This window comes from Grus americana, unplaced genomic scaffold (genome assembly GCF_028858705.1).
Source record: "Grus americana isolate bGruAme1 unplaced genomic scaffold, bGruAme1.mat scaffold_83, whole genome shotgun sequence".
Lineage (NCBI taxonomy): Eukaryota > Metazoa > Chordata > Aves > Gruiformes > Gruidae > Grus > Grus americana.
Window position 1 is genome coordinate 355,754 of NW_026562032.1, and position 26,972 is coordinate 382,725.

At 42.4% G+C, this 26,972-nt stretch overlaps 1 protein-coding gene across 1 annotated transcript; it reads left to right on the forward strand.

Annotated features, from left to right (window-relative positions):
- Positions 1-3,092: 3,092 nt before the first annotated feature.
- LOC129201190 (ATPase family AAA domain-containing protein 2-like) lies at positions 3,093-23,946 on the forward strand (the record flags this gene model as incomplete). Its single annotated transcript, XM_054812342.1, has 20 exons — positions 3,093-3,183; positions 3,636-3,744; positions 4,752-4,862; positions 5,526-5,634; positions 5,858-5,973; positions 7,262-7,436; positions 8,140-8,228; positions 8,576-8,735; positions 9,949-10,039; positions 10,474-10,757; positions 13,118-13,294; positions 14,896-15,081; positions 16,340-16,475; positions 16,622-16,818; positions 17,707-17,866; positions 18,219-18,341; positions 18,439-18,579; positions 19,733-19,875; positions 22,221-22,349; positions 23,848-23,946. Coding segments are annotated over 20 exons (2,772 nt in total), but the record flags the coding sequence as incomplete, so codon positions are not given.
- Between the last annotated feature and the right edge of the window lie 3,026 nt (positions 23,947-26,972).

A 26,972-nucleotide genomic window follows, 5' to 3' on the forward strand; every position in this document is an offset into this window, starting at 1 on the left:
TATAGGCACTAAATATGCCCATGTCAGGTTTTCTGCATGTTTGTGACTGATCCTTCTTGTTTCTTTTATTTAGGAGAAGCTCGATATGTATGCACAAGGAAAGAAAGAAATCCAAAGAGCTGACAAAGAAATAGCTGATAATCAAGGTGGCATTGTAGGTTAGTTCTGGTTTAAATTTTTTTTACTATGCTCTAGCCAAGAGCCTTGTCTTAAACAATTGAGATGAGCTGAACTACTGAGTATTTTTCTTCTGTTAAAAGAATCTGTGTTGCTATTGACATTACAAGCCATAGTCACGGACTCTAGAGCTGCACTGTAGTGAGCTCAGAACAGGTATTCGGAGGAAAAAAAACCAGTGCTTGTCCAAAATGCCGACAGGATAAAAGGCAACAGATGGCTGTGGATGGGTGGGAATAGAGAGAAACGGACAGTATTCCTCAGAATGAGAAAGAGTGATCTTGCTGCAGCAGGAGCATGACAGTTTTCACGGTTTTGAGCAGCGCAGCAAGAATTTTCAGGAAGGCAGGCAGGCAGGCTGCCAGATGAGTATGGAAAGCTCCTCCAGAGTGTGACGATCAGCAGGGGAGAAGATAGTGGTGTTCATTTTTGTGTTTAGCAGGTAGTCGGTGGGAGCTGCTGTCTGGGCCTGTAATTAGGAGCTGTCATCCCGGCACTCAGTGGGAAATAAGATGAGGAATAAGGTGAAATTGTAAAAGGCCATATTAACTTTCTGTTTGAAGTGAGGGGGAAGAACCTCTAAGGTTTTAAGGAGAAGGATAGTTGTGATTAAGGCAGTCAGTCCAACAATCCTTGTAGGAGATTTCTGGATGGAAGAGAATGGGGCGAGACTGTACTTAAGGATAGAAAAGGATGCGGCAGTAGTTGAGCTGATCAGTGTTAGGTTTTGTGACAGACCTCCTCTGCACACTCGCTCAGAGAGACAGCGGCAGGAGGGGGAGCCCGCATAACACCCTGCCGGGCTACTCCCAAGGCTATCAGTCCGTCAAAGCCCTATCTGCACAAGCCCGGAGGAGCGCGTGGGTGTGCAATGGCAGACACCCAGATCAAAGCGAGGAGGAACAGCCACCCTGTCTGGGCCTCTCCCAGGGCTGTCCGTCCCATCAGAGCTCTCAGCCCCAGCATCCGGGCGGGAAACCTATCTGGAGGATTCATCGGGGGCAGCTCTGCATATCACCTTTTGGACTAGGGGGTTACTGCCCAGCAGTGGGGCATTTTGTGGGATGCAGGGGAAAAGCAGTTCACGCAGGACTGAAGGGATCTTAAGGGCAGGAACACGGGAGGCGTTCCGGTGACTTTGTGAGGAACAAGAGTAGGAAAATAGAGGGGCAAGGGGATAAAACGGGCCAGTCACATGTAAATAGTTTGCTGGTCAGTACTGCCTGTGCCCTGCGTCTGGTCACCTGTCTGACCATCAGACTATCAGAACTTGAACGAGAGGGGATTTATGCAATCTCCAGCGCGGGCGTTATCTTGTATGTGTTACACAGCCTGTGTACGACTTAACGACTGGCAACGGAGACCTACAAAAAGGTTCAAGCTAGATGTCCAGGTGTTAATGAGCACTGGGGTGATCTTGTTGCTAATCCCGATCAGGCCAGCGAACAGTCCGTGGCCTGTTTTTAGGCCTGTTGTTCAGCCTGTCATTAGTTCAGACCTAGCCTGTGGCTCCCGGGTGCGTACCTCGGTGACCAGACCTCCTCGTAGAGCAGTGAGAGAACACCTGGAGCCACAGCAGGAGTCCAGCGAGAGGCTGACTTCAAGAAGCCCAGGTAGAGCAAGGCATTACCAAAAAGAAACGACCAAGTGTGCCGAGGACATTTGACTGGTAAGGGAGGACAGCTGACTCATTTGGAGATCTAGTTAGGAGAATATCAAGTCAAGGCTTGAATAAGAGCAGCTTTAATACAAGGTACGGGCAGTCTAGAGGGAGGAACTGTATGGCTTGGTTCAAGTGTGTGGATCTCGAGGTGTTGGGCAGGAGAGACTTGTAGAAAGTAATTAGAAATAGTATGTTGAAAGGGAAATAAGAGTATGGGGCAGTTCATTTGTGGTCAAAGTGATAACTCTGGAATTTTAAATTGGGAAAAAACTAAAATATACTTTTAGAATGAAACGTGTGCCAAGAAGGAGTGAGGAAGGTGTGTTAGTATAAAGAAAGTGAGTGGAACAAGGGGAAGGACTCGAGGAGCAGAAAAGCTCGTGCCTTCGTGACAGGAGTGTTGGAGAACCATGGACTGGGGATAGTAGTGATGCCAAAATAATTTTTCACTTTTCCATGTGCTGTCTACGTTATCTTGTGTGACTTATCTTGCATTCAGAAAGCAGTGTGACATTTTAGGGGGAAGAAATAAAGCTTAGTGCTTTCCAAGGAATCAAGCGTACTTAATTTTAGTGAGCAGGGAGGTGAACAGAGCATGTACATTCCTCACCCGGTGTGTAGCTATTAATGTGAGAGGGTGTTACTAGGAACCTGCTAGGTAATTATACTCTGGGTTTTGCATTCTTACCATCCTTCATGAAAAAAACATGAAGTTACTTTGCAGAAGCTAGTGGCATAAACTGTATGCATTTGACATTATTTTCTGATTGGGGAAGTTCAAACCTGAGACTTGCCCATTATTGCTCACGTAATCTGTGGCAGAGCTAGGGCTTGGAGCTAGCTTACCATGCTTAGTCTTACCACTATAGCATATTAAAAACATTTCCTTGAAACGCTTTCTCAAAATAACAAGAAATGACTTTCTGAAATAGCGGTTTTCATAGGAGCTGCATCTTAGCTAAGCAAGATGGCAGAATTGGTGTTAGTAAGGCTGATGAGAAGTCACCCAGCAATTTCAGCGAGCACAGAACAGTATCTATATGTACGCTCCTCTGTGTTTTGTAATTTCTGGAATGTCTCTTGCATAAATTGGTCGTAAGGTTTTGCCAGTTTTCAGATCTATCGTCATTAACATGAAGGTAATAGTAAAACCTATAGGCATCTGTGGAGTGCATTTTGAATTTAGTATCATTTGCAACAGTACTTAAACAGTTTAACCTTATGTCAATGTACAGTAGTTTCATCAGAAGAAAATGAAGAGAAAGATGATGGTGAAGACACTCGAAAGCGTTATGACTTTCGACAGAGGAAAACCGTTGAGCGCTATCAAGCTCCATTGGAAAGTAGGTTATATGCACAGTTTCTCTTCAGACCTAATTCCTTGCATAGACGATTTTTTTTAATGAAATATATACCCACTCAACTTCTATTTAAATTTCTTACCTTCATTCTGCAAGTAAATTTTATTAAATGCATGTAGCCTGTGCACGTTATATTCCTTTGCCATTTGGCATACTTGTTCTTGTTTTTCAATAAAAAAAAGGCCTGTGTATCCTTGAAAGAATAGTAATTAAGCAGACTTGATAATCTTACTCTTGTGGCTTTCAGTTCTCCTTAAAACACAAGTGTGTGTTTTTTCCCTTCTACTGTGCACTGATTTTTTAAAAAAAAAAAAAAATCCCCCCCCCTCCCCCAAATCACTTGAAACTTCCCCTGAAATTTTCTACCTCCTCCACTATCCTGCTTTCTCTTAACCTTGTTTGTAACATTATTCTAAATTCTTTGCTTTCAACAGAACCAAGACAACGTAAGAGAGATTTTTCGGGCCGGTCTTCACCTGTCAGACAGAGATACTCATTTAGAAGTGCTCAGTCAGAAGGCTCTTGCTGCAAAAGAGCTAACAGGTTGGTATATGGTTAGTGATAGTTCTTACTTATCAATAGTGCTGTTGCTCACATTACTGAATAATGCTTTCAAGGGTGTTTGGATTGGTGGTAATTACAGATTAATAGTGTGATTATCGCTGTGGTAGTCCGAGGGTATAAAGAAAACAACTATTGAGAGTGTAAACTGTACTTTTTGTATTAGCCATTAGGTATTTTAAAATGCAGTATTGGTGGTCACTGATAAGGTAATTCCGGAGGTTGTGCTGAGATTACCTAGCTGCAATTCTTTTGTTCTCGAACCGAAGCCAGAATCTCTCTCTGAAAATCTGAGACTCATCCTGAAGAATACCAATTATTTTCTTAAAACTGAAGATAATTTAGTTAGAGGGAGAACCTGCGTGGAAGTTTTAATGGATTTGGTTTGGGTTTTTTTTTTTAATCAGTCAAATACTGATTCTGGTTTCTGTCTGAAATCAGCTAATGATTCTGTATGAAACTATCCTTAAACAAGAAAAATGCTAAATGAAATTATAAATTATGAATTACAGTAGTAATGACAAAGAGGTTTTGGATCCTGTAAGCAGTTAGAGCATGCAGAATGCTGTCTCTTGCTAGATATGAGCACTTTGTTCAGCGTCTTGGAAAGCAGATAGTTATGGAAGGAAAGGTTTTTGAAGCCAAATTTGTAAACAAGTTAAAAAGGTTTATGTTTCACAGAGTGGATATATAATGCTAAGTGAAACTCCATTTATGTGTGTGTGTGAGAGAGAGACTGGACAAAATGAGTAATTTATTTTATGAAATTTCTTTTAAAAATAGTTAAACATTTTACCTTCCTCAGAAAAATTAAATTTTACTGTCACAAGGAAAATCATGTCATATACTTTGAAATCAGATTCAAAAGGAGTACAATGATCTGGAAACTTAATAGATCTCAAAGTAAATTCTGAGACAGAATTCACTTAAGTTTTGATACTATTTAGCGTGTACTTTAATGTTTTACTTGTTTGTTTAAATGTTTGCAGACGGAGACACGCAGTCCACAACACAGATTCCACATCCCCTTCATCCACATCTGATGACGAAGAGCGTTTTGAGAGACATAGGAAGCGCAGCCATAACAGAAATTTAAGAAGGTTAATGAAATTGGAGAATAGGGGAGGGAGAAATCTATTTGGGGGGAGTTTGCATCTGCCTGACTGTGAAGTGTTAGCCACTTTCTCTTGTACAATTTCTAAAAACTATTTTAATAACAATCTAATAAATAAGTTTTCAGCCCAATGTCTCTCAGACATGTGTGTCTTCTGGCACATGGATCCCAAAGTCCTTGGGAGGGACCAGCAGTAGTGGCCAGCCTTTATAATGTTAATCCACACTGAACTAAGTAGCCCCTTGGGCTGTAAGTCTTTGAATGTAGACGCGAAAAAATCTTTGAAAGATGTCAGTGTGTTTTGAGGAGTTCTTCCGTCACGCAAATCAAGGTCAGGTCACGGTCTCCACATATGGAGTAAGTTGTTTGAAGCTTGCATTCCTCTATATGCTGTGTGGTCTGGCATGGATATTTAGAAGTGCTAAGAGTTATTAAAATAATTAACGCAGTTTAATGTCCGGAGTGACCATTTTCCTTTTTTTACTCACGGACATTAAATGTAAACCAACGTGAACAAATATTTCATTATTTAGGAAGTTTATCTCATTTATAAGGTCTTCTGCATTCACTTGCCATCGTTATAAAAGCAAAAAGCTAGCTGCATCCCAAGTTAGAAAGTGCCTTTCTCTTTCTCCTTAATTCAAATCAGGTGTCTTCCACTAAACTTTCGAAAAGATGAGCTAAAGGGAATTCCCAAGGATCGAATGACAATTGGAGCAAGTCTGGCTGATGTTGATCCAATGCAAATAGATTGTTCAGTAAGTAATTTTAGTTCATTGTGTCCGTGAGATGTTTCCAGTGTTTCTGAAAGCTTTCAATAACGTGCTGTCTACAGCTACCTTGGTTTACAGTTTTCTCTCCAGCAATTTGAAAATTGCCCCGAACATTTCCTTTGTGCTGACATGTACTTTCTGATGGAACCTCATCAAGGTTGCAGCTTTCTTTAACGTATAAAACGTGTTCCGCTGACTTTATTTTTAGGTGCGATTTGATGGTGTGGGTGGTCTTTCTGACCACATTTCAGCTTTAAAAGAGGTGGCCGTTTTTCCACTGCTTTACCCAGAAGTCTTTGAGAGATTCAAAATTCAACCTCCAAGGTAACAGATATTGTTTAAAACTATGAATTCTAATTCACCCATTTTCAGGAGAATATTCAACTGAGGTATCAATATGTTTCCACGCTTCAGAATTTTCAGCAATGTTGATGGGGCTTTTTGGCAGTAGTAAAAAGCAATTTCTTAACAATGGAGAGAATCCAGAATATATGTAGGTTCAAAGACGTACCGTGTGGTGAGAGTATACTTTAAAAGTGTCTTGCCTTTAAAAGGTGGGGCTGAGTCATTTTTGGTTTGAGTTCGATGGCCACGTCCGCTTGATTAGTTTATAAGCAAGAAGGAATCATCTACTGGTAGTCAACTGTAATTTGTTGCTTGGAAGTCCAGTTGTCTCTCCCACCAACTGTCTTTTTGTTCAAGTGATCAGGGATACATTTTAGAATTGACAGGACTTGCAACTAGAACCTTGCCGTGTTTGTCGTGCTTGGGCTAAAGGAAGGATCTGACCACTTTTTACACAGCTAAATTAGTTCTGCGTTATGACATTATTAGAGATTTAATTGTTAGCTTTATATGTTCTTGATCAGCGCAGTTCAATTATGGTATAGTGAAATATGACTTTAAATTCTTTGCTTTCGGTAACTTTAAAAGTATTACAAATAATGAAAAGACAATATTCCAGTGGGTTTGCTTCTTTATTCATTGAAATTCTTTTTGAAACAGCAGTGTATTGGCTTTTCTAGTTGATGGCTGTATTTATCTGGAAATGCAGAATACTCTCCCAGGTTTAGACTTCCACCTCATTTATCATCAGCAATGGATGGCCTGGGAGACCAAATCCAGTAACTTCAAGCTTTTTAAGGGAGAATGAAATGCTTTACTAGCAAATCTTGCCTTTTGTGAAAACAAGCATTTACATGCAGCGTATCATAAGTTAGCCAAGTCTCAGATTCTGCGCTCAAGTTTGTTCTGGTTTGGCTCCACTGTGCTGTAACCACCCCTGGTAGTTTGTCAGCAGTTTTGGAAGTGCCCTTCCGGGACACTAGGATCTTTTCTCGAGGTTTGTACGTCTCCATTATCCTCTTTATTTGTTGCGTTTACTGCCTTGTTGAATTGTGTAGGAACACAAAACTTCCATCTCTCTTCACTTTTCTCACACTTCAGCTGTTACCGCGATCTTATACACAAAGTGTTTTGGTTAGGAGAGAAGAGGGGTGTGGTTTAGGGATGAGGACTGTAATAGATACTTTTCCATCATATATGAATCTTTTCTTCTTTTTCTTTCTTTCTTTTTTTTTTTTTTTTTTTTTTTTTTTTTTAATAATTGCAGAGGCTGTCTATTCTATGGTCCGCCAGGGACTGGAAAGACACTGGTTGCTCGTGCGCTTGCTAACGAATGCAGCCAAGGTGAGAGGAGAATAGCCTTTTTTATACGAAAAGGTGCCGACTGCCTGAGTAAATGGGCGGGGGAATCTGAACGACAGCTTCGGTTATTATTTGATCAGGTAAGGTTGAAACGTGCTCTGTGTTCTGTCCGAGTGGTAACTGTAATCTTCTGTGGTCAGTATTTTTAAGAACAACTCACTCCTTTTTGGTTTTTGTCAGTTCTTTCCACTGACATGGGTTTGTTAGTGTTTCCTTTTTCAGTGGGTTTTTTACGGGCTTGAAATCTTGAGATGTATTAGGGAAGATTAATAAAACGAGAAAACCTCGCAAAGCAAACCCCTGCTACCCACCTCAGAAAAACCCCACCAAAACCCCCAAAAATAACCATCAACAAAAAAACCCCACCAAACCCAAACCAAAACAGCCACAAAAAGGGTTTCAAGAGGCAAGAGATGGATGGTGGCTTTAGATCCGAGGGAAACAGATGCAGGCTGACGGCATAGTCATTTAAATTCCTGATGGAAGCTTGCTTTCAGAACCTGTAATTGAATTAAGTCTCGGCTCTGTTCTCGGCGGTTGCCAAACAGCTGTAAAAACTACTGCTCTGATTTGTTTCCTGTCACCCGGTCTCAGTGGCTTGACACAAGCTGCCGTCTTCTGTTACTCGTGCCCCTCACTCCATTAGCCCAATTAGTAGAGATCCCTGATGCCAGTCTGAAAGATCTAGTTCCAGTGACTTCCCAACCAAAACATTTTTAATGCATTTTCTCTTTAAAATAGTCCCGGTTTACTTATGTCCATATTCCTCTGTTTTCATTCGAGGCCTACCAGATGCGACCTTCAATTATCTTCTTCGATGAGATAGACGGCCTTGCTCCTGTGCGGTCCAGTGAACAAGACCAAATTCATAGGTAGTACATTTTTGGTATCTACATAGAAGCTGCTTGATCTTTGTGAAAAGACCACCACAACCTGTTTAACTTTATGTGATACATTAATTTATCCTGAAAACTAGTAATTCAATGCTACTAAAATTCAGATGATTTTCAAACAATAACTGAAACCAGTTCACTCAGCTTGATATCAGCACAAGGCCTGTGTTAGCTTACTGGTTTTGTTATGTCCTCAATTAAGTCTTTCGCTAATTGGCGTCTCATCAAGAAAAGCTTGTCCTTTTTGAGTGGTCATTGCAGAAGATTGCGTAGAATGTAACAAAATTTACTAAACCAGTGAATGAAAATTATATTTTTTCTGTTAGCTCTATTGTGTCAACTCTTCTGGCCCTTATGGATGGCTTAGACAGCAGAGGAGAGATTGTGGTCATTGGGGCCACCAACAGGCTGGATTCTATAGATCCTGCTTTACGAAGACCCGGCCGCTTTGATCGAGAGTTCCTCTTCAGCTTGCCAGATAAAGAGGTCAGAACTTAAACACAACCTTAATGCTCATGTGACAAAGTCCCTCTTTATAACAAAACCACGTAACAATGCAGGATTACAGAGCAGTTAAAGTCAAACCCAGTGTTGGACAACTTGGGCAAAAGAGAGACTGTGGGGGGCAGATCCCGTACTGAATATATACCATTAAGAGGATTTCCACAAGTAGTTAGTTCTGTAATTAGTTTTGGTTTCACTGTGACCAGCCAAGAAAATGGGATGCTGCTAGTCACTGAAACATGTAAGAAAGAGTGAATGCCCCAATTAGCTGTAAATTACTGCTATCTCATCTTGAAAATGAAAGAAATGGTGTGCGCACAAGAATTCCTTTTTGCAAACAAAAACTTTTCTCAAGGCTGGTGCTGGAGCGATTGAATTTTTTTCCATTCCCAAATCTGTCCATGTTTGCTGACTGACTTAATCCACTTAGACACTTTCATCCTGAAGTGGTCTTGCTCTCAGTTCTTGGTTTACGAATGGATAGTGGATGTACCTGTGCTGGATCGTTCCCAGGCTGCGTATCCTGGGAGGGAAGTATTTTGGGAGCTGACATTCTTACTGGTAACTTCTTATTGGACAAAGATGCGAGGTACGCTGGACAGGTGTGGGGCTTGGGAAGCTTCTAGTTCAATGGCGATAGCGAAGCAATGAAAAAGTAGGTGTATAGCAACCAAAAAATATGGGGAGGAAGACAGTGTGGAACCCTGGTCTTGTGTGTTTTAATTTGGCTATGGTTGAAGGCTAGTAAAAGTGCACTAAACAGCATATTTAACAGAAACATTTGTCTCCAGTTTTTATCTCCTTTCAGGAACAGGAGAGGAGGTGCCGTGAAACACATACACTATATGATTCCCTACTGTGGAAGAATTCTAGAAATCTGCCGTAATTAAACTGTGTACCAGGGAATACTTAAATAAAAGATCTTGCTAAGATCGGAGATGAAGATAGGCAACGTTTGACATTTTCTGGATCAGTGACAGTAGTTTGAGTCATAATTATTGTTCGTCTTTGTAGTAATTGTAGCAATTACTCTGCAAAAGCAGAGAGCGTATTAATCGAACTGTAAAATACTTAAAAGTTTAGCAGATAAACCAAGTATTTGTATTAATGTGAGGGTGTGGGGGGTTTTGTGTTGTTTCGGGGATTTTGAAGAGAAAACTCTGGACAAACTAAAATGCGACCATTTTATTTCCAGGCTAGAAAAGAGATTTTCAAGATTCACACACGAGATTGGACCCCAAAGCCATCGGACATGTTTCTTGAAGAGCTAGCTGAAAAATGTGTTGGTAAGTTTGAAAATACAGTGAGTTACTGCATGGGACTGAGTCCGAAGGAATCTGAGCTTGTAGCAGGCAGTACTCGAGCTCTTGCACCTTGCTGCAGAGTGAGGCGGCTGGCACGCCGTGGGAGCAAAGAAAGTTAGATGCTTCTTTTCTTTTAATTTTCTTTCTGTCTCTCAGAACGTTGAATGGGTTTTGGGCATCTTCCCTGGGAGCAAAGTTTTGATTAGGGGGCTGCTTAATAAGCGCAGGATATCAGGCTGCGAGCCACGTAACAAAACTTCTCTGCAGTGCAGTAACTCTTTACGTTCTCTCTTAAACTGTTAATTTTTGGCCGCATACAAAGTCTTTCAGTGTTGCGCTTGGGGAACGGAACCTTGGCCTTGACTTCTGTGTTGCCTGAGACTGATGTAACATTTGATTCTTGTTTTCTTTGTTAGGGTACTGTGGTGCTGATATTAAATCCTTATGTGCTGAAGCTGCCCTCTGTGCTTTGCGCCGCCGCTATCCTCAGCTATACAAAAGTAGCGAGAAACTGCAGTTAGATGTTGCTTCTATCAAAATAACAGCAAAGGATTTTGTCATGGCTATGCAGAAGACTGTTCCAGCTTCACAGAGGGCTGTGGCTTCACCTGGGCGAGCGCTATCATCTGTTTCAAAACCACTGCTTGAAAACACCTTAGCAAGAATTTTACAAGCCTTGCAGAGAGTATTTCCCCACGCAGAGTTTGCACTACAGAAGGACCAACAGCCAGGTATAACGATAACATTCACTACTTTAAAATTCTGTCAAAGCAAAAAATTCTCATTTGTGCAGTCAACATACACAAACCTCTTGGCCATAATGACAGCAGAATTTCAGAATATGCATGTGCATGCTTTTATTTCAGGAACATGGTGGATAGGTTTTAGTCTGGATTCTAAACTGAAGTGCTGGATGGGAGCTGTGAATGACTCACAATAGGCCGTAGAGAACTATGCGTTCTCTACTACAGCACCCTGTTTCTGACAGTAGCTAACATCATATTTGTCATTTGTAGAGATGGATCTGAGGTTTAAAGTATGAGGCACCTCTTTCAAAATATTGAAATAGAGGGGAAAAAGGTATTTTTACATGAATGCTTCTAATTCCTGTCTGAAGAATGTCAGGACCACAATGCAAGCAGAAGCGGTTTAAGCTAAATACTGTTTTAGCTATCGTGATTTTTTTTTTAGCCATAGTCTCTTAACTTAAATGTTTGTGGATCACACTGTACACTTGTACAGGAGATGAGAATGGTTTAGTAGTGTGTACTTTGGGACTTGGCTTAGCATACGTGAGCTCACACCCCTGACTGCATCAGCCCTGATCAGGTTTACTCTGTCAGTTGGTGAGAGCAAAGAAATTGATAAACTCACTCCACTCTTGATTAATGGAAATCTGTTAATAGTTAGTTATGCTAATCTCTGGAGACTGTCCTACCAGGATGACTCCCAGTAGAGGCAGGAGATAGGTTAGCATTGGTAAAACAGAGGCAGAAATCCACCAACAAAACAAAAGCAGAGAGGCTAGGGGATTGGTAATTGCATCCCTTCTCTGTTGTCTGCCTTCCATTATCTACTCATTCGGTGATCTGTGAGGAGCCTTACTTAGCAGGTGTGTTGGTCTGTATATTCTGACTCACTAGTCCTACACAAATGGAAGTTTGTGGCCATCGCACTCGCTTAATTCCCTCGCTTCCAGTGCGGGAACCTGCCCCAGAAAGAAGTGGCCTTGTTGGGTTTTTCAGGTGTCTCGGAACCACCAAAGTTGTTCCTAATCATCTTTCTTCTAAGGAGAAAAAAACCAAACAACCTCCCAAGCACTTAGGACAGCTTTGTAGAGACTTGTGCGGTCTCCTTAGGTCTGTGGTAGGACGAACTCTTCAGAAAATAGCATTCAGTGTGTGCCCTCAAATGAAGAAATAGAAGAAAAGGGATTTCCAGCACTGATTTGAAGCTGTGTTAATGCGAGAGTGAGATATGGAGTATTCAGGAAAGTTAACAAACCTCTCTTGTCTTTCAGACAGTGTAAATCATGTTTTAAGAAATTATGCAGTTGACAGTGATGAGGAATCGCCATCAATCTTTGAAGATAAGCCAACTCATCAAATGCCCAGTAGAGAAAAGGAAAAATTCCTCAATTTTAGCAGGTAAATGTTGATATTAAGCTTTTGACATTTTAATGTGGAAGGTGTATAAGCCAACAGTTGAAAAAATAGATTGTTGTCATCACTGTTGGGTCAGTTATTTTTCTCCGTTTCTATCGCTATGCTGTCCAGAAAATGTGACCAGCTGAGTTTGGTTAGGTCTCTAAGATCTTTGACTTCAGCCAGTAAAGGTACAGTGGTATTGTGCTGGAAAAAACAAACGCTCTTCACAAATGTGTTTCATGCTAGGAAAGCAAGATTACTAGGAAATTAATACACAATTCAACGATGAAACAATTAGAATGACTGAATACAATCTTGTACGTATTTGGCGTACTGCTGTAATTTAACTAATCCAATTGCGTACTTCAGATACAGCTCATGTGTTTCAGCGCCCACCTTAATTTTTTCCTAGAAACGTTGTTCTGCTCCTTCCTTCCCGCTATCTCCAGTAACTACGGCCAAATTTCAGCTGAACTTGACAGATGTAGAGATCTCGTAGTTACTTAAACTCAAGACCTACTGAAAATTGGGGTGTACAGATCCAGATTGGTGTGTGTTGAGAGAGAGAGCGAGAGCGAGTTGTATTTCTCCTCCATATCAGGTTACTGACCAGTTGTCGTGTGTGTATTTAGCTGGACAAGTCCCCGTGTGTGATTTAAGAGCCATTACTTAAGCCAGCCAAACGAATAGCAGAGATGCTGGGGATTGGCAGGATTTCTTTGGGGAGCTATGGTACAAGTTTGTAAGAAAATGAGCTTTGATAGTCTTCCTGATCACAGACCAGCTTATTATTTACTGGAACATGGAGAGTATTTACCAAAAAAACGAGGTTAGGAAAAAACCTTTAACATCTGTGTGCCTAGTCATCACTTCATTTTGAAACTTACTATCTTCTAATTGTTCTAGAAATGCTTATTACCAGCCAACATCTTGCAGGCCACGGTTCTTACTAGTTGGAGAGCCAGGATGTGGGCAAGCTTCTCATTTGGCACCTGCGGTAATACATGCCCTGGAAAAGTTTCCAGTTTATACGCTAGACCTACCTGCTTTGTTTGTTACCGCCACATCACCGGAAGAAACATGTGCACGGGTATCTTTTTTTTCTTTTTAATCTCATAGGCTTCATGAACTGTATATAAACTAGTAAAATAAGCAAAATTCATTGTTAATAGAGGTGGCCTGGTTTGAACGTGCTGTTAGGTTTACTTCTGTCCGAAAATGCACGTTTCTTTTTAGATCATATAATCCCGAGTAAGGATGTTGTAGATGGCCGTATTTTCTATTCCAAATTAAGCCGTGAGGAATTTGCTAGCAGCTTGGGAAGCTGGGAGGTGCTGCTAATAAATCCCTCTTTATCGCAAGAAATCCTGCCCATTTCGGTGGGATCCAGAAAGTTGTTTTCATTGCTGCTTACGAGACTCTGCTCCCAGTAGGTGGCTCTGCATCAGCCTGACTGCAGGTCACGCACTTTTTGTAGGCTTTTTTATTAAATATAATGAAAAGGCAATCAAGGTTTTGGGGAAAAGAAGTGTTTTTTTTACATATGTACGCGTGCGTGTGTGTGTGTATATATATACAGCTTCCACTGCTGTAGTATATGCAGTAAAAGCATTAAAATTCATGGAACACTTACATTTGTACACTGGTATGTTTTTCTTAACTGTGAAAATTAAATATAAGCAGAGGTAGTGCTGTTTTCCTTTTTACTTTTAGGCAGGAAAGCCATTTTGTTGTTTGGCATCAGTGTATTAAAATATCTTGACCTTTAGGCAGCAGCATTTGAGAGCTGGACGAGTAAGGACAGACACACTACAGGACTGGATACTCATTTGTCACAGAAGAGGCACAATTCCTTTTTTGTTACGTTACGGTTGCTTCTGCGGTCGTATAGCTACCGTGTCTAGTCACTGCCCAGACACACCACGTGCGCTTCCCATTTTGTGACAGGAACCCCCTGAATCTTAATAATCTGAAAGGGTCCACGGAGAAATTTGTCACGTGAAAGGGCTGTTGCCACTTCCCTCACGCAGTAGGTGCACGCTCTCTTCTGCGATCGAGGTACCATCTGTAGGCAACGGCTTGCGGCCATCCAAAGCGTGTAATCGGGTCTGATGGATCCTTTGGTAATGAGAGGCTGTGCGTGATTTAGCTGTTCAGGCAGGCTGAAGACTGGTCACCTCTTATAAAACATACTTGAAATTTTGAATTGTAACCAGGCTCCTCTTACAGCATCAGCCCCCATCTTTTCACATAGGTCTGTCTGTGTTTGTTCAGACTGTGCTCCAGACTGACTTGGCTATGTGCCCGCTCTGAATTGAAGATGGTGTAGTCGGTCGTGTAGTTACAGTCGTGTAGTGACTTACCCAGACTAATACATCTCGAAGAAGGGTTAGGCTTGTGTTTTCAGGCACACCACTACACCAGCTAAGTTGTGAGGCGCTTTAGGAGTTCCCTTACACCTGAGTAGTTTTGAAATCAGGTAGAGCTTCAGGTCTGTCTGCGTAGCAATGTCTATATTTGAGTCAAAGTAAACGTTTTACCTTATTGTTAAGGAGTTGTTCTTTTGTTGGTTTGGTTTTGTGTTTTGGCTTCACGTACTCCCACTTCGTAAGATAGTTTGACTGATACGTAGTTCTTTATTAGCCTATTGCACATGGTTTAGTTTTCTTATCCAAGCTTTCATTTCACCAGTTGATGCGAGAAGCTCAAAGAACAGCGCCGAGTATCATTTATATCCCACATATCCATTTGTGGTGGGAGGCTGTTGGAGCTACACTGAAAGCTACTTTTACAACACTACTGCAGAACATTCCAGCATTTGCTCCAGTTTTGCTGCTTGCAACATCCGATGTGTGTCACGCAGATCTCCCAACAGAGGTATTTCTGTCGTGACTTTTTTTATTCAATTTCTTGTTCAGCTATAAATCCTTTAAGCATTGGAGTACTTAAGCAAATGCATACTGTTATTACTCAGGCACCCTACCCAGGTCTCTTAAAATTTGCTTAGACAACACAATGCCGAAAGCGTTTGTCTAAAGTGTCTTCTGAGTAAAGAGATTGACTTTGACCCAACTTTTTCCCCCTTCTCACACACTCATGCTTGTTAGACAGATGTAGCCATTTACTTCAGACAATAAATCCAGTGACTTCAGGATGGTTAGGTATGTACTTAGTCAAGAATATATGGTGCTTGAAATGGAAATGGGAAAAAAATATTTTTACTGAAAACATTTGTACTGAAATTGAAAGATATTTTTACTGAAAAAGTACGGTGGTCACACTGTAATGATGGAACGGAATTTCATCTTTAAATTCTTTAATAAAAATTTCAATTTCTTTGTTCATGTAAGTGAAAGCTTTACAAATGAGAAAGCCGAGTTCCAACTTCGTTTCAGTAACTTGGAAGTGGATTTTTAGTGGTATTCCTTAACAAAATTCAGTAAGAGTACATGCTTAGCTTCCTAGACATCTGAGAGTGTGCATTAAAGGAGGATATTCAAAATGTGAAGATGCTGCCCTGATTATTTTGTCTCAGTTACTGCGGGGGGCTTACCTAGGTGTGTTTGTCATCAACTGCTTTGAAAGGGCTTAACTTTCTAGAGGAGTTTTAATACTGTTAATGAAGTCCTTCTAAAATAAGTATTGAAATTCCTTCCATAACTTTTGGTAGTAGAGACTGAAAAACGGAGTAAAACCTGGAAGTATACAGCCTCAGACACCTCGCTTAAATTAATTTAACAAAAAAAAAAAAACCCCAAACACCTTACCAAAAAGCCCGCATTTGTCTGCTGAACCCTGCCTGTTCCCTCTCTAGATGCCATAGAGATTGAAACCAGCAAGGCAGGTAAATAGAAAATAAGCAGTCCTGGAGGTGGTGAATGTCCCCACTTGATCAGTGTATCACACGGTCCCTTCATTGAGCTTTAAATCTAGAGGTGTTCCTTAGAGAAGATATTTTAATCTGCCGTGCTAACCTAGGAAAATCTAGAGTTTGAAGGACAAGCAGATAGCTTCTCACAGTTTGTCTTACTCAGGTGATTATTCGGTTTAATTTTGAAAGGTACTCATCTTTGTGGACTAGAGTATGCATTTGTGTGGCCTTATATCTGAAATATCTTTTCTCCTCATGCTTTAGATAAAAGAATTGTTTATTGATGATTATGAAGAAGTTTTCAAAATCCAGTTGCCTAATGAGGAAGAAAGAAGAATGTTTTTTGAGGACTTAATTGTAAATCAAGCTGCTAAAGCTCCTGCATCAAAAAACAGTGCAGGTGAGGCTATTCTACTTATAAAACTTTGCTAACTGTAAGTTCATAGCTATACACTATTTGCTTTGGTGGTAATTTTCTAGCGATAATTTGTCATACGCTTGTATTTGAGTACCGTAAATTGACTAAAAGTTTCTGATTCAATTAAGCGTGGCGGCCATTGGAAGTGCTGCCTGTAGCACCACCGCCTAAGCCTCAACAGCTGACTGAGGAAGAAATCAACCAACTGGAGGAGCAGGAGGAGGACACGTTGCGTGAACTTAGGATTTTCTTAAGGGATGTGACTCATAGACTTGCCATTGACAGACGTTTCAGAGCATTTACAAAGCCTGTTGACCCAGAGGAGGTAAGTTAGTGTTGATCTGTAATACCATTTTATCTGTCTCTGTTCATAATTTGTCTGCGTGTGTATTTCTCAGTGTCTGTGTGCTCTTTATATGAAGGTTTGTCTTTGTTTTTAGGACTGTACTATTCCAATTTTTCAGCAAGCAAGCAAGCAATGAATTTTGCTTTTACTTTGCTGACTCCTTGAGGCTGTCAAATGTCTGTTCTTTAAGTAATCAGTGAAAGCCCCAGGTTCCTTCTAAAATGTCTTTTAGAACTTCAGAATATTTCAGTTGGAAGGGCCCTACGATGACCATCTACTCCAACTGCCAGTCAGACCAAATGCCAACACAGTTTGCTCAGGCAAAGGCCTCGATGTGTAGGCATGTTACAGCAGTGAAAAGAGCAGAGGTCTCTTTCTTTACAAACAGCATCTATAGGACTGTTTTAATAAAGCCTAAAGCTCTTTGACTGACTGTCAATAGTTTCTGTAAGAACAGAAGTAGAAGCAGCAGTTTTTAAAATAAAGGTTGAGTCTGTTCTCTGTTTCAGCTGGGGCTCCTCAGTACAAGATCAACCCTAAGGGCTGTGTGGTTTCTTCTTCCACCCATACGCTTCTTATGTCTCTCTCTCTCATTTAATTCATTGAGTAAGTCTGGGTGTCTCTTCCCTTCTCTGCCCCGCACGTGCTTCTGACCTCCCTGCTGCTTTTTTTCCCCTCTTCAGGCCTGTCTCTTCAAAGCCAGTTGAAATAGCCCTTCTGTTTTCAAGAACCTAACTGGTTAATTTCCACATCTTTGGAGGTGCCATAAATATTTGGGGGTTTTAAGTCCTTTATTTGACTTTATTAAAAGAATGAATTTTGGTAGATACTGTGTTAAATCTCTGAGCACATACATTTCATTTGTAGGTACCTGATTATGACGCAGTTATTAAACAGCCCATGGACCTGTCGGCAATTCTCTCTAAGATTGACTTGCACCAGTACCTAACTGCAGGAGACTTTTTAAGAGACATCGATCTAATCTGTAGCAATGCTTTAGAGTACAACCCAGATAAAGATCCTGGAGGTGAGGATGTGTTTTTATCCCTAATTTGGAACAATTTGAAAGGTATAAATTGATAAATGTCATCTGTGGACAGTAGACCTGGGATCAGATCATTTTAAACATCAACAGAGAGCATTTCTTGCCAGGAAGTAAATGTTGTAGCATTAAACTACTTGGGCATGCAATTGTGATAGAAGCGTTGATCAGTAACTAGTGCTTTTGCTTTAATAATTAACTTTTATCTTGTTACGCTGAAAATATTCACTGAGAGGACTTTTCAGAACCTACCTATGACAAGAGCAAAATCTTTCCAAGTAATCAAAGGATTTTGTTGGCTGTTAGAAAATACTCAGGTCTGACTGTAAAATTGCAGATCGTCTCATTAGGCACAGAGCTTGTACTTTGAGAGATACTGCGTATGCCATAGTGAGGGAAGAAATAGATGAAGACTTTGAACAACGCTGTGAAGAAATTCAAGAATCTCGTAAGAAAAGAGGTATGGTTTTTTGATACGAAGGATCTTAAGGCTTGTCTCAGGATTTGTAACCAACAACGCAAGACACAATTCTTTGCTATCTGTTCTTTATTGCAAGGTTGTAGCTCTTCAAAGTATGCTCCCTCTTACTACCGTGTAATGCCAAAGCAGAACTCCGTTCCTGGGTGTACGAAAACAGACCCAAAGTGTAATGAAAAAATGAAGATAGCAGCAGCACCTGTAGATGCCAGTACACCCCGCTCTAACAGTAAGTTGCATTTTATTCAGACTTCCTTGGAGAAGGTGCTAAAGTCACCGATACCTTCTCTGTTCTTGTGACATAACAGGTTTCTCTGATGCCTGGTTCTTCATGCCAGAGGCGTTACGTTTTTTAATTTGTTTCAAAATGTGAGATAAATCCAGAGGTTGTTCATTCAATATGGTTCTGAAGTTCAAGTGCAGTGGTTGGTTTACATTGAAAGACACTGGCCCTGATGGCCCAACCGACATTTAATGGCTCCCAAGTTGCTACCTCTCGGAGGCAAAAATGTTGTCCATGGCAGTTTCTGAATACTCAACTAGTTTTTAGTTATACGAAACAGTATTTTTCCCTTCTCTGCCCTCAAACGTTGAACTCTGTGCCACCTCTTACTGTGATTTCCAGCCGAAGGGGGAAAGGGGAAAAATTAGGGAAGCAATAATAATAGACAGGGAGAGATCCTTATTTCCTCACTTTTCCTGTGAAAAGGACATGAAAGAACAAAGGGACTTGGATCTCGTTCAGTTAAAACGCATGACGTGGTGTGAAGTTTCCTGGTCTCACTGGCATGACTGGGAATTTTGCCGTTGACTTCACCCACGTGCTTCGTGCTGCACTCCGTGAATACAAGGAACGGTGGGTTTTTCTGGAAGGCAAAAGTGCAAAGTTTGTTTTAAACAAGGTTAACTGCATCAGAAAGCATATGAGGTATAAGTCTTTACGGACAATTTTTTTCTCCGGCAAATATTCCCTTAAAATTGCATCTATAATGCTGCCCAACTTCAAGCTGTACTTCAAGCGGCATGGGCCCAGAGTCCCCTGCAGAATACAAGACTTACATCCTAATGTTTGCAATGGAAGATGTGTTTCCTTAACCTTAATTATTTTGGAGTGTTACCGAGCAGTGCTGTTAATGGCAATGTGACTCTATTTTTTTTCCTGGTTTTACCCTGCCTTTTTCCTCTAGTGCTTTTTTTTGTGTCTAATTGTTACGGAGCAGTGACTTTTGCCAGAAAGTAAGTAAAAGTCAAGCATTTCTCAGTGAAAAAATGGTAGAAATCCTGTCTCTGTCGTCGCAGAAAGCGACTGTATTCCAGGTACAGGATACTTCGCCGACACTGTGTTCCAGATAAACAGAAATGCTGACTTTAAGAAACTTGTGTCGTTCCAGATTCGTGGGTACGCCGTACGACTCGTGGGACACATTCTCAGGCAGAAGAGCAACAGGTGACGTGTGCCGATAAAGCCAAGGAAATTCTCACACAGCCAGTGATTGTGGATTACTATGAGCTCAAAGTAAGTCTAATTTCAATTTTGTTAATACTGAAACAGGACGTTGCCTTGCTACGTGTGAATTAAGTCAGTTAACCAATGCCAATTAAAACAATTTATGGGAAGGATATAAAGCTTGTGAAAGAATTCAACCTGTAATGGACTCTGACTGCTGTGTTGCCGCAGCTGGTGTAGGCTGCTGTTCTTGATTTTGGTTCTCTTCCTCATCTTTAATTTAAAAGGGCTTGTTGAATTTGAAAATAGCCCACTAACAGCCTGCTAGTACTGTTGGTTCCTAATGTCTTAACAGTTGTTACGATGGATTTGGGGGCTGGGTTTTGGGTTTTGCATGTTTTCAGTTATTAGGAACCTGAAAAGAACCTTTATTTCTAGCAGTGATGACTCGAAACCTGAAGTTAGGTTGACATAAAGCTCATCAAGGATAAAATACTAATACCTACTTTTCTGAAATTCTTTCAAAACCCAGTGTGAGAATTTTACATTCCTACAGTTCCAGTGTTATAAGGGTTTTCCAGTCCCTCGTAGAAGCCGCTATCCTAGGCTACAGTTGGGGAAAGGGTTAAAAATGGCCTAGCTGCAGGGGGTAAAGGAGATTCCTTTGCGTGGATTGCAGAGGGTAGAACAAGGGCCTCATCTTCAGGGGATATTGCAGTGAGGAAGTTAGGAAAATTGCTAGGTTGGAGTCCTGGAGGTTGGCCAAAGCAGAGGAGGCCTGCTCTTTACCTGCCCTGACGAGAGAGGGAGTAGTACACGGCTGTTTCCCCTGTGTGGGGAGAATGGGACCAGATAGGAATCCCATGCGGTGCAGGGGCTTGCCAACACAATTTCTGTCACATTTTTAAGCTGTGACCTAATTTGTGGAGGTGAAACCAACTTTTTAAAGCTGGCTTCCTAAGGAAGCAGATTTCGGGGGCGGGGCGGGGGGGGGGTTGTTGTTGTTCATGTCTGCTTCTGTGTGTAGAGAAGCCACACAGGTTTTTCAGAGAGTCAGGGTGCTAACAGTGTGTGCTCCAAAGTTACTGCCCACTGTGGAAATGGTACAGTAGAGCCCTTAGATATGTTTCAGCTCTGAGAGCTACAGTCATGAAACGCATCTTTTGGAAAATTTGTTTCATCAACATGGATGCCATTGGAACTAGCTGCTCGTACCAGAGAGCCTCTGTAGGATTCACCTGCAGTGAATAAGCTAGGTGAACCTCCAAAATGTAGCTGCTTGGTTTTGTTTGGGGGTTTTTGTTCGTTTATTTGCTTGGTAATAGGCCTAGAGCTTTATGAACGTGTAGAAACGCATGCGGTCATCTATGTGGCAGCAATTAGAAATAGTTTCACACGGGATGGTGACCATACACCTCTGTCGCATCCTGCCTTTTCTGTTTGCAGCAGCTGAAAGCACGCTGCGTGGGTTTTGTGCGTTTTATCTGCGGGTTGTGTAGAATGAAGTTGAGGGGAATACTCAGCTTTTGTGCTAGTTGATCTGAGGGAGGCAGAGTTTGACGACAGGCAGTTGTGAGGCAGTAATACTTTCCTTTGGTACGGCTGCTCTCTTAAGCTACATCTTCACAGCCTCACACAACACACAGGCACTGAATAGCCCCAGCAGTGGAAGAAGGTGCTGCCGCTAGTTTGTCACTGTCGTTTTCCCAGAGATGATTGCATTCGCATCTTTGGTAACAGAAAGGCCTGTGTGCGAGATTGGTAATTTGCTACAGGCAGAGTCACTCTGCTAGTTTATCCACTCGTCAGTTTAAAGGCAGGAGCCAACGGAGGTAACTTTGCTCCCTGAGCTGCTTCAGACGTTTGAGCAGTGTGTTCTGCCAGCAGAGCTGTAGGCACACTACACGTTCAGCTAATGGGTAAAGGTGAGCACCCAAGGCTGCTTCTGTTTCCAGCTGGCACAGCTGGATCCAGAAGATTTGTAGCCTGGCTTCCAAAGATCCATTTTACAGTGCCCTGCATTGCAGCAACAGTTTCTCTAATAAAATGGAACAGTGGCTTTGCTGTGGCAGCAACTCTACCACAAAGTGGATTGTGTCATTCCCTGCTGTTCTGGAAGCAGTTGATTCGCAATTAGGATTGTTGATGTGATAGATTGATGACTAATAAAATACTGTCTGAAATTTAAGCTTTCCTTTTCTCTGAAGTATGAAAAAGTAACTCCTTTTCTTCAGTTAAATCTTGTGAGATGTTTCGTCTGTTCTCTGAAGTGTCACTCATGTTTCATAAAATAAGAAAGTAGGATGTCGTTTGTGTTGTATTGTTATTGTTTAGCTTCTGAAAACATGAAGAGCCTATTCAAAGGATCTTGCACTATTCCAAACTTGTAGTTTCCTTTTTTTTTTTTTCTTCAGCAACTGTTGCGTTATGTCACGGCAGTAACTAAAAAGTTCAGTATATTTTGCATGGAAAAACTATACGCTGTTCTGAGTCAGTCCATATACCAACATCGGGAAGATTATGACAAAACTGAATTAGTGCAGGTAATTTTTTTTTTTCTTACAGCACTTTCTATCACTGTTATGCATGTGTGTCTTAGGCATGTGTACGTGTGCACTCTGGACATCACGCTTCCTTAGCATTACTCTTTACTGCTTAGTTGCCTGTGTTACGAGGCTTTTTCATTTCCGTCTGGAAGAGGTTTATCCATATTGCAAACCCATTGTTGTATTTGGCATAATCGTTGGCAGTTTCAGCAGGAAATGGCTTGAACTGGAAGACAATGGGTCCACCCACACAGCCCTCTCAAAGCAGTTAACCTCAGTCTGTCAATAGTCCTTCTCCAGACCCTTTTTAGGGCTGGGGGGGGCTACATAAGGAGGGTGCTTTCCCCAGTCTGTTGCTTCCTCTTTCTCCCCTTACAGGCAGTCAGACACGGTAACACTTCATAGAGTAGTCCTTCCCTTCCTGAAAAGAAATTAGGTATGAAACCTAACAAGAGTTTGAGACTTTTCTCTGGTCTCACCATAATCTCTTTTTAACAAGCATGGCTCGAGCATCTTTAATTTGACACATGGGGAGATTTCTGCCTCTGACGGTTTCATGTTAATGAGTCAAATTCTCTGTTCTTTTCCGCTAAGAGAGGATTTCTGAGTTGTCAGAAGTCTTCCGGAGATGCCCGTGGTCCCAGTCAGGCATTCCCAGCATTGAGTCGATTAAGATAGGTTGGATAGTCAGTTGTCAGATTCAAGATCCTTGAATCCCTTTGTCTTTGAGATGCTTGTGACTGAGAATAGAGAAAATTCTTTATGCCTCTCAGCCTGCCTTAAAAAAGAGGAAGCCTCTTCTCTTCAGCTCGGGTCATCTGGATCTCTTCTTCCACATCAGAGAAGGAGTTAGAACCGATGTTCTGTTCTGATTGTGCAACAGGGAGGATTATTTGGATTCAGGGAGGCCGTTCCTGAAAAATGGGCCCATCTCTCATCTAGTATAATGACGTTGTTTAGCATGAGAAGGCATTTATTAATGTTATCTTGGGGCTTGTGAGGTTTTGTGGCTTGAAGCATTGAAAGTTGAGACTGGATTTCTTTGTTTGCTACTTCTACCTTTAGCTTTAACAAAAAAAAAAATCTCCTCTTCAGAGTGACACTGCAGGTCAGTCAGGAGCAAGCTCTACTGTATGAAGAGATAAGACTTTAACAAGTAAATATTCCGAGTGCAGAAAAGAATGTTTCCAGCTTTTAGTTGTGCCTTTTCAGGAACTGTCTCCTCTTTCTAACTGTTGGAACCGCTGTCGATACGGTTCCATAGTCTCTTGATACAGAACCACGCAGTCTCTGTAGTCTATTTGGGACACATAAGCATGTGTTTGAAGCCAGTGGGTATAGAAAGATGTTACGGTGGTGCTAGCGCATGTATTTGCTAAATCTTACTACCAGTGGTATGTGTGTACAGATCCTTTGTTATTTTTTATGAAGAAATAAACAGGGTTCGTAAGCTTTTGTTCATGCTGACTGCTAGTTTGTCTTTTTTTCTTATTAGGAAATGAAGAAAGAAATTGCAGCCTTCAGTTATGCTCGGTGTTGATTTCCACATACTTCTCGTCTAATGTTTTCTTTTCACTGCATGTTGTTATCTGCGCATAATTAATTCAATAAAGATTACTTCTACAGATGTTAAACAAATACATTTTTAAATTTGTTAAGAAAGCTCTAATAAAGTCCTTTAACTGCTTTTATTTGATATTTTCGTCCTATATATATTTTATGTGACATACTGCTGTGATTGCCTTTGGAACGCTGCAGAACCGAACATCTCCCAGATAACTGCAGTAGCTCTCTTTAACAGAAAAGGATAAACTTTTTCTCATCGCTTTCCAACTTGTGGGAATACGTTGTTCTGAACTAGTCTGTGGTGCTGTAGAGTCCATCGCATCTTACATGAAGGTTTTAAACCAAGTCTCATTTTGGTACCTGAAAAGTAAATCCTTTAGAAACCTCTCAATGCAGTTGAGAGGTGGACTTTTTTAATTGTGTGATAGCACCTCAAGGGGCTTTCACAGAATTAACAACCTAAAGAAAGTATGTAGGAGAAACACTCCACAAACTTAAGAACTTTTGCTATGGCATATTTTTGCCTGTCCAAAAAACCTAACTTGAAACAAAGCAAAATTTACTGCTGTTAACTTTCTAAGGGAAAGTTTAGTCTTGCTCGTAATAATGACAATCTTCTTGATACTGGAGAATAGCATTTGAATGTCAATTGTTAGTTGCAGGTTAGGTGGCTTGTAGCTGAATTAACTTGTAAATAGTTTTCTAGTTACCTGGAGAAAATTTTATCTGTTTAGTACATAAAAGTGAATACATTGTTGGTGATAAAAATATTTAAGTCCAAGCAAAGCAATACCCCATTGTGAAGATGTATGCATCTTCAAACCAGCAGAGAAAATTTCTCTCAGTTAATCTGACAGTTACTGTTTTTTAAAAAACTTTGCCTATCTTATGACAATAACATTTTCTATTGGTTGCGATAAAAGATGTGGCACCATACATTGCTGTTTTGTTCCATCACCTCACGTACACAAGGTCTGGTGATACTGAACGCCGAACTGTGCAATCCTTCTGTGTGTGTTTGGGTTCTTACCTATGTTTCAGTTCTCTTTTTTTGTTTCTTTCTAGTCTTTGTCCAAACATTTGCATACTATGCAGAATTTTTTCTTTTAGCTGTATTGTTTGTATGGGTATCAATAACAAATGAAATCACCTTTTTGGGGGTTTTTTGTCTTCTCTATTTTATTAATCACAGTATAATTTTGATCAGTAACAACCTTACTCTTAAAAACCAGCATGAGTCTTAAGACTTTAAGATTTGTCTGTGAGCAGCTTACTCCTACTCTTGGTGTATCGGTTCACAGTGAAGGCAAGCCCGGGGGGAAGAACAAATATGTTGGAAATTTACACATGAATGCATACTACATTGGAAATATAATAAAGGAATTAAGGTTATTCTTCATTAACCTTGGCTGCTGTCACTGATTTTTGATGGGACTGTGGGAGCAGTTTGTTAGCCGTGCTCCCCAGGTAACTGTTGGGAAAACTGAACAGGAGTGACTGTGGAAACGAAGAACCAGAAACATTCCTGGGATGAAAACTTTTGCTCTTCAAAGCTTTGCTCAAACTCCTTCCTGTCACTAGTCTGGACAGGATACTGTACCTCTACAGGGGCTTTGGTTTTTTAATTCTAATTGCGTAAATCTTGGGTCTTCCATGACCAACTGGTAACTCTTTAACGGTTCCCACAAGCCACATCTTCATTTTCCCTCTCAGGGAAACAAATCGTATTTTAGTGTCTGAACCAAAATGGCAAACAGGGATGAAAGAAACAGAATGTAGAAACACAGCATTTCTGAGAAGTATGCCCTGGGAGTTAAAACTAAATACTTAAGTATCTAGGTATGTAGTGAAGGGTCTCCTTTCTCCAAATTCTCTAACTAAACAAAAAAAAAAAAAAAAAAGGGCGGCGGGGGGTGGGGGGAGATGGTGAGGTTTTTTCCTCAGAGCCGTTACTTTGTCGCTCGTCCCTGGTTTGGGGATCTGGACCCTGCGGCAATGTCCTCCCCCAGCGACAGCTCGGGACGCCCGAGGGAAACTCGGGGCTGGCGTCGGAGAAAAAGCCTTCACGGGGCTGGAGACGACGCCGTCCTTAAAACCCGCCTGGGTGCTCGGCGGGAGGCTCTACGCGGAGCCGAGGTTTGGCGGCAGAGGAGCGGGCTGCGAGGGCGCCGCTGCCACCTGGGAACTCCCGGCCTGTCATCCCCGTGCCTCCCTGCCGCAGCCGCTTCGCGCCGGCACCTCGCCCGACCGGAGGACGACGAGCCGCCGGTGGCCCCCGGGCTGAGGCGCTGCGGCGCCGGGGTAGGTAGCCACCCGCTGCCTCGGCGGGGCCGGGCCGCCCTCTGGCTGGTGTCCGCCGCCTGACGGGCGGGGCGGCGGAGCGGCTCGGCCCCCGCTCCCTGCCAGGGAGGCTGAGGCACCGGCCGCCGCTGCCCGGCCTCCCCGCGCACCCGCCCCGGGGCAGCGAGGCGCCGGGAGGATGCGAGTGGGCGCTGCGGGCGGCGGCGTCGGGAGTTCCCGGCTCACCCCCCGCCCCAGAAGAAGTGCAGTAGTTTGTGAGACGCAAGATGGCGGCGCGGTCGTGAGCGAAGGCGGCAGGCGGGAGGGCGGCAGGCGGGAGGGCGGCAGGCGGGCGCGGGCTGAGGGGGCGAGGCGGAGCGGCGCCGTCAGGCGTGCTCCCCCCACGCCCGCGCTTGCCCCCGGGGAACCGGCCAGGCGCTCTCCCGGCGGGGACGGGGCACCGCCAGCGCTCTCGCCGCCCCGCGCCTCCCCGGGGTAAGGGCGGCTCCTGGCCGGCGGGGGCGGGCGGGCCGAGCCGGGCCCGGCGGCGGCGACCGCCCCGCTCGCCTCCCTGTTGTCTGGCGGCGGCGGCGGGCGAGCGGCCGGCGCTGTCCCCGCGGCCGGGGGGCATCGCCTGCCGGGGGCGGCGGGCTCCGAGCAACGTGGGGGAGCCAGGGTGGAAGGAGAGCCGGGGGTAACTTCGAAGTTAGACTGCCGCGTGCTCCCCTCAAACACACACACACACACCCACCCCCGGCCCGCAGGGGGGTTTAA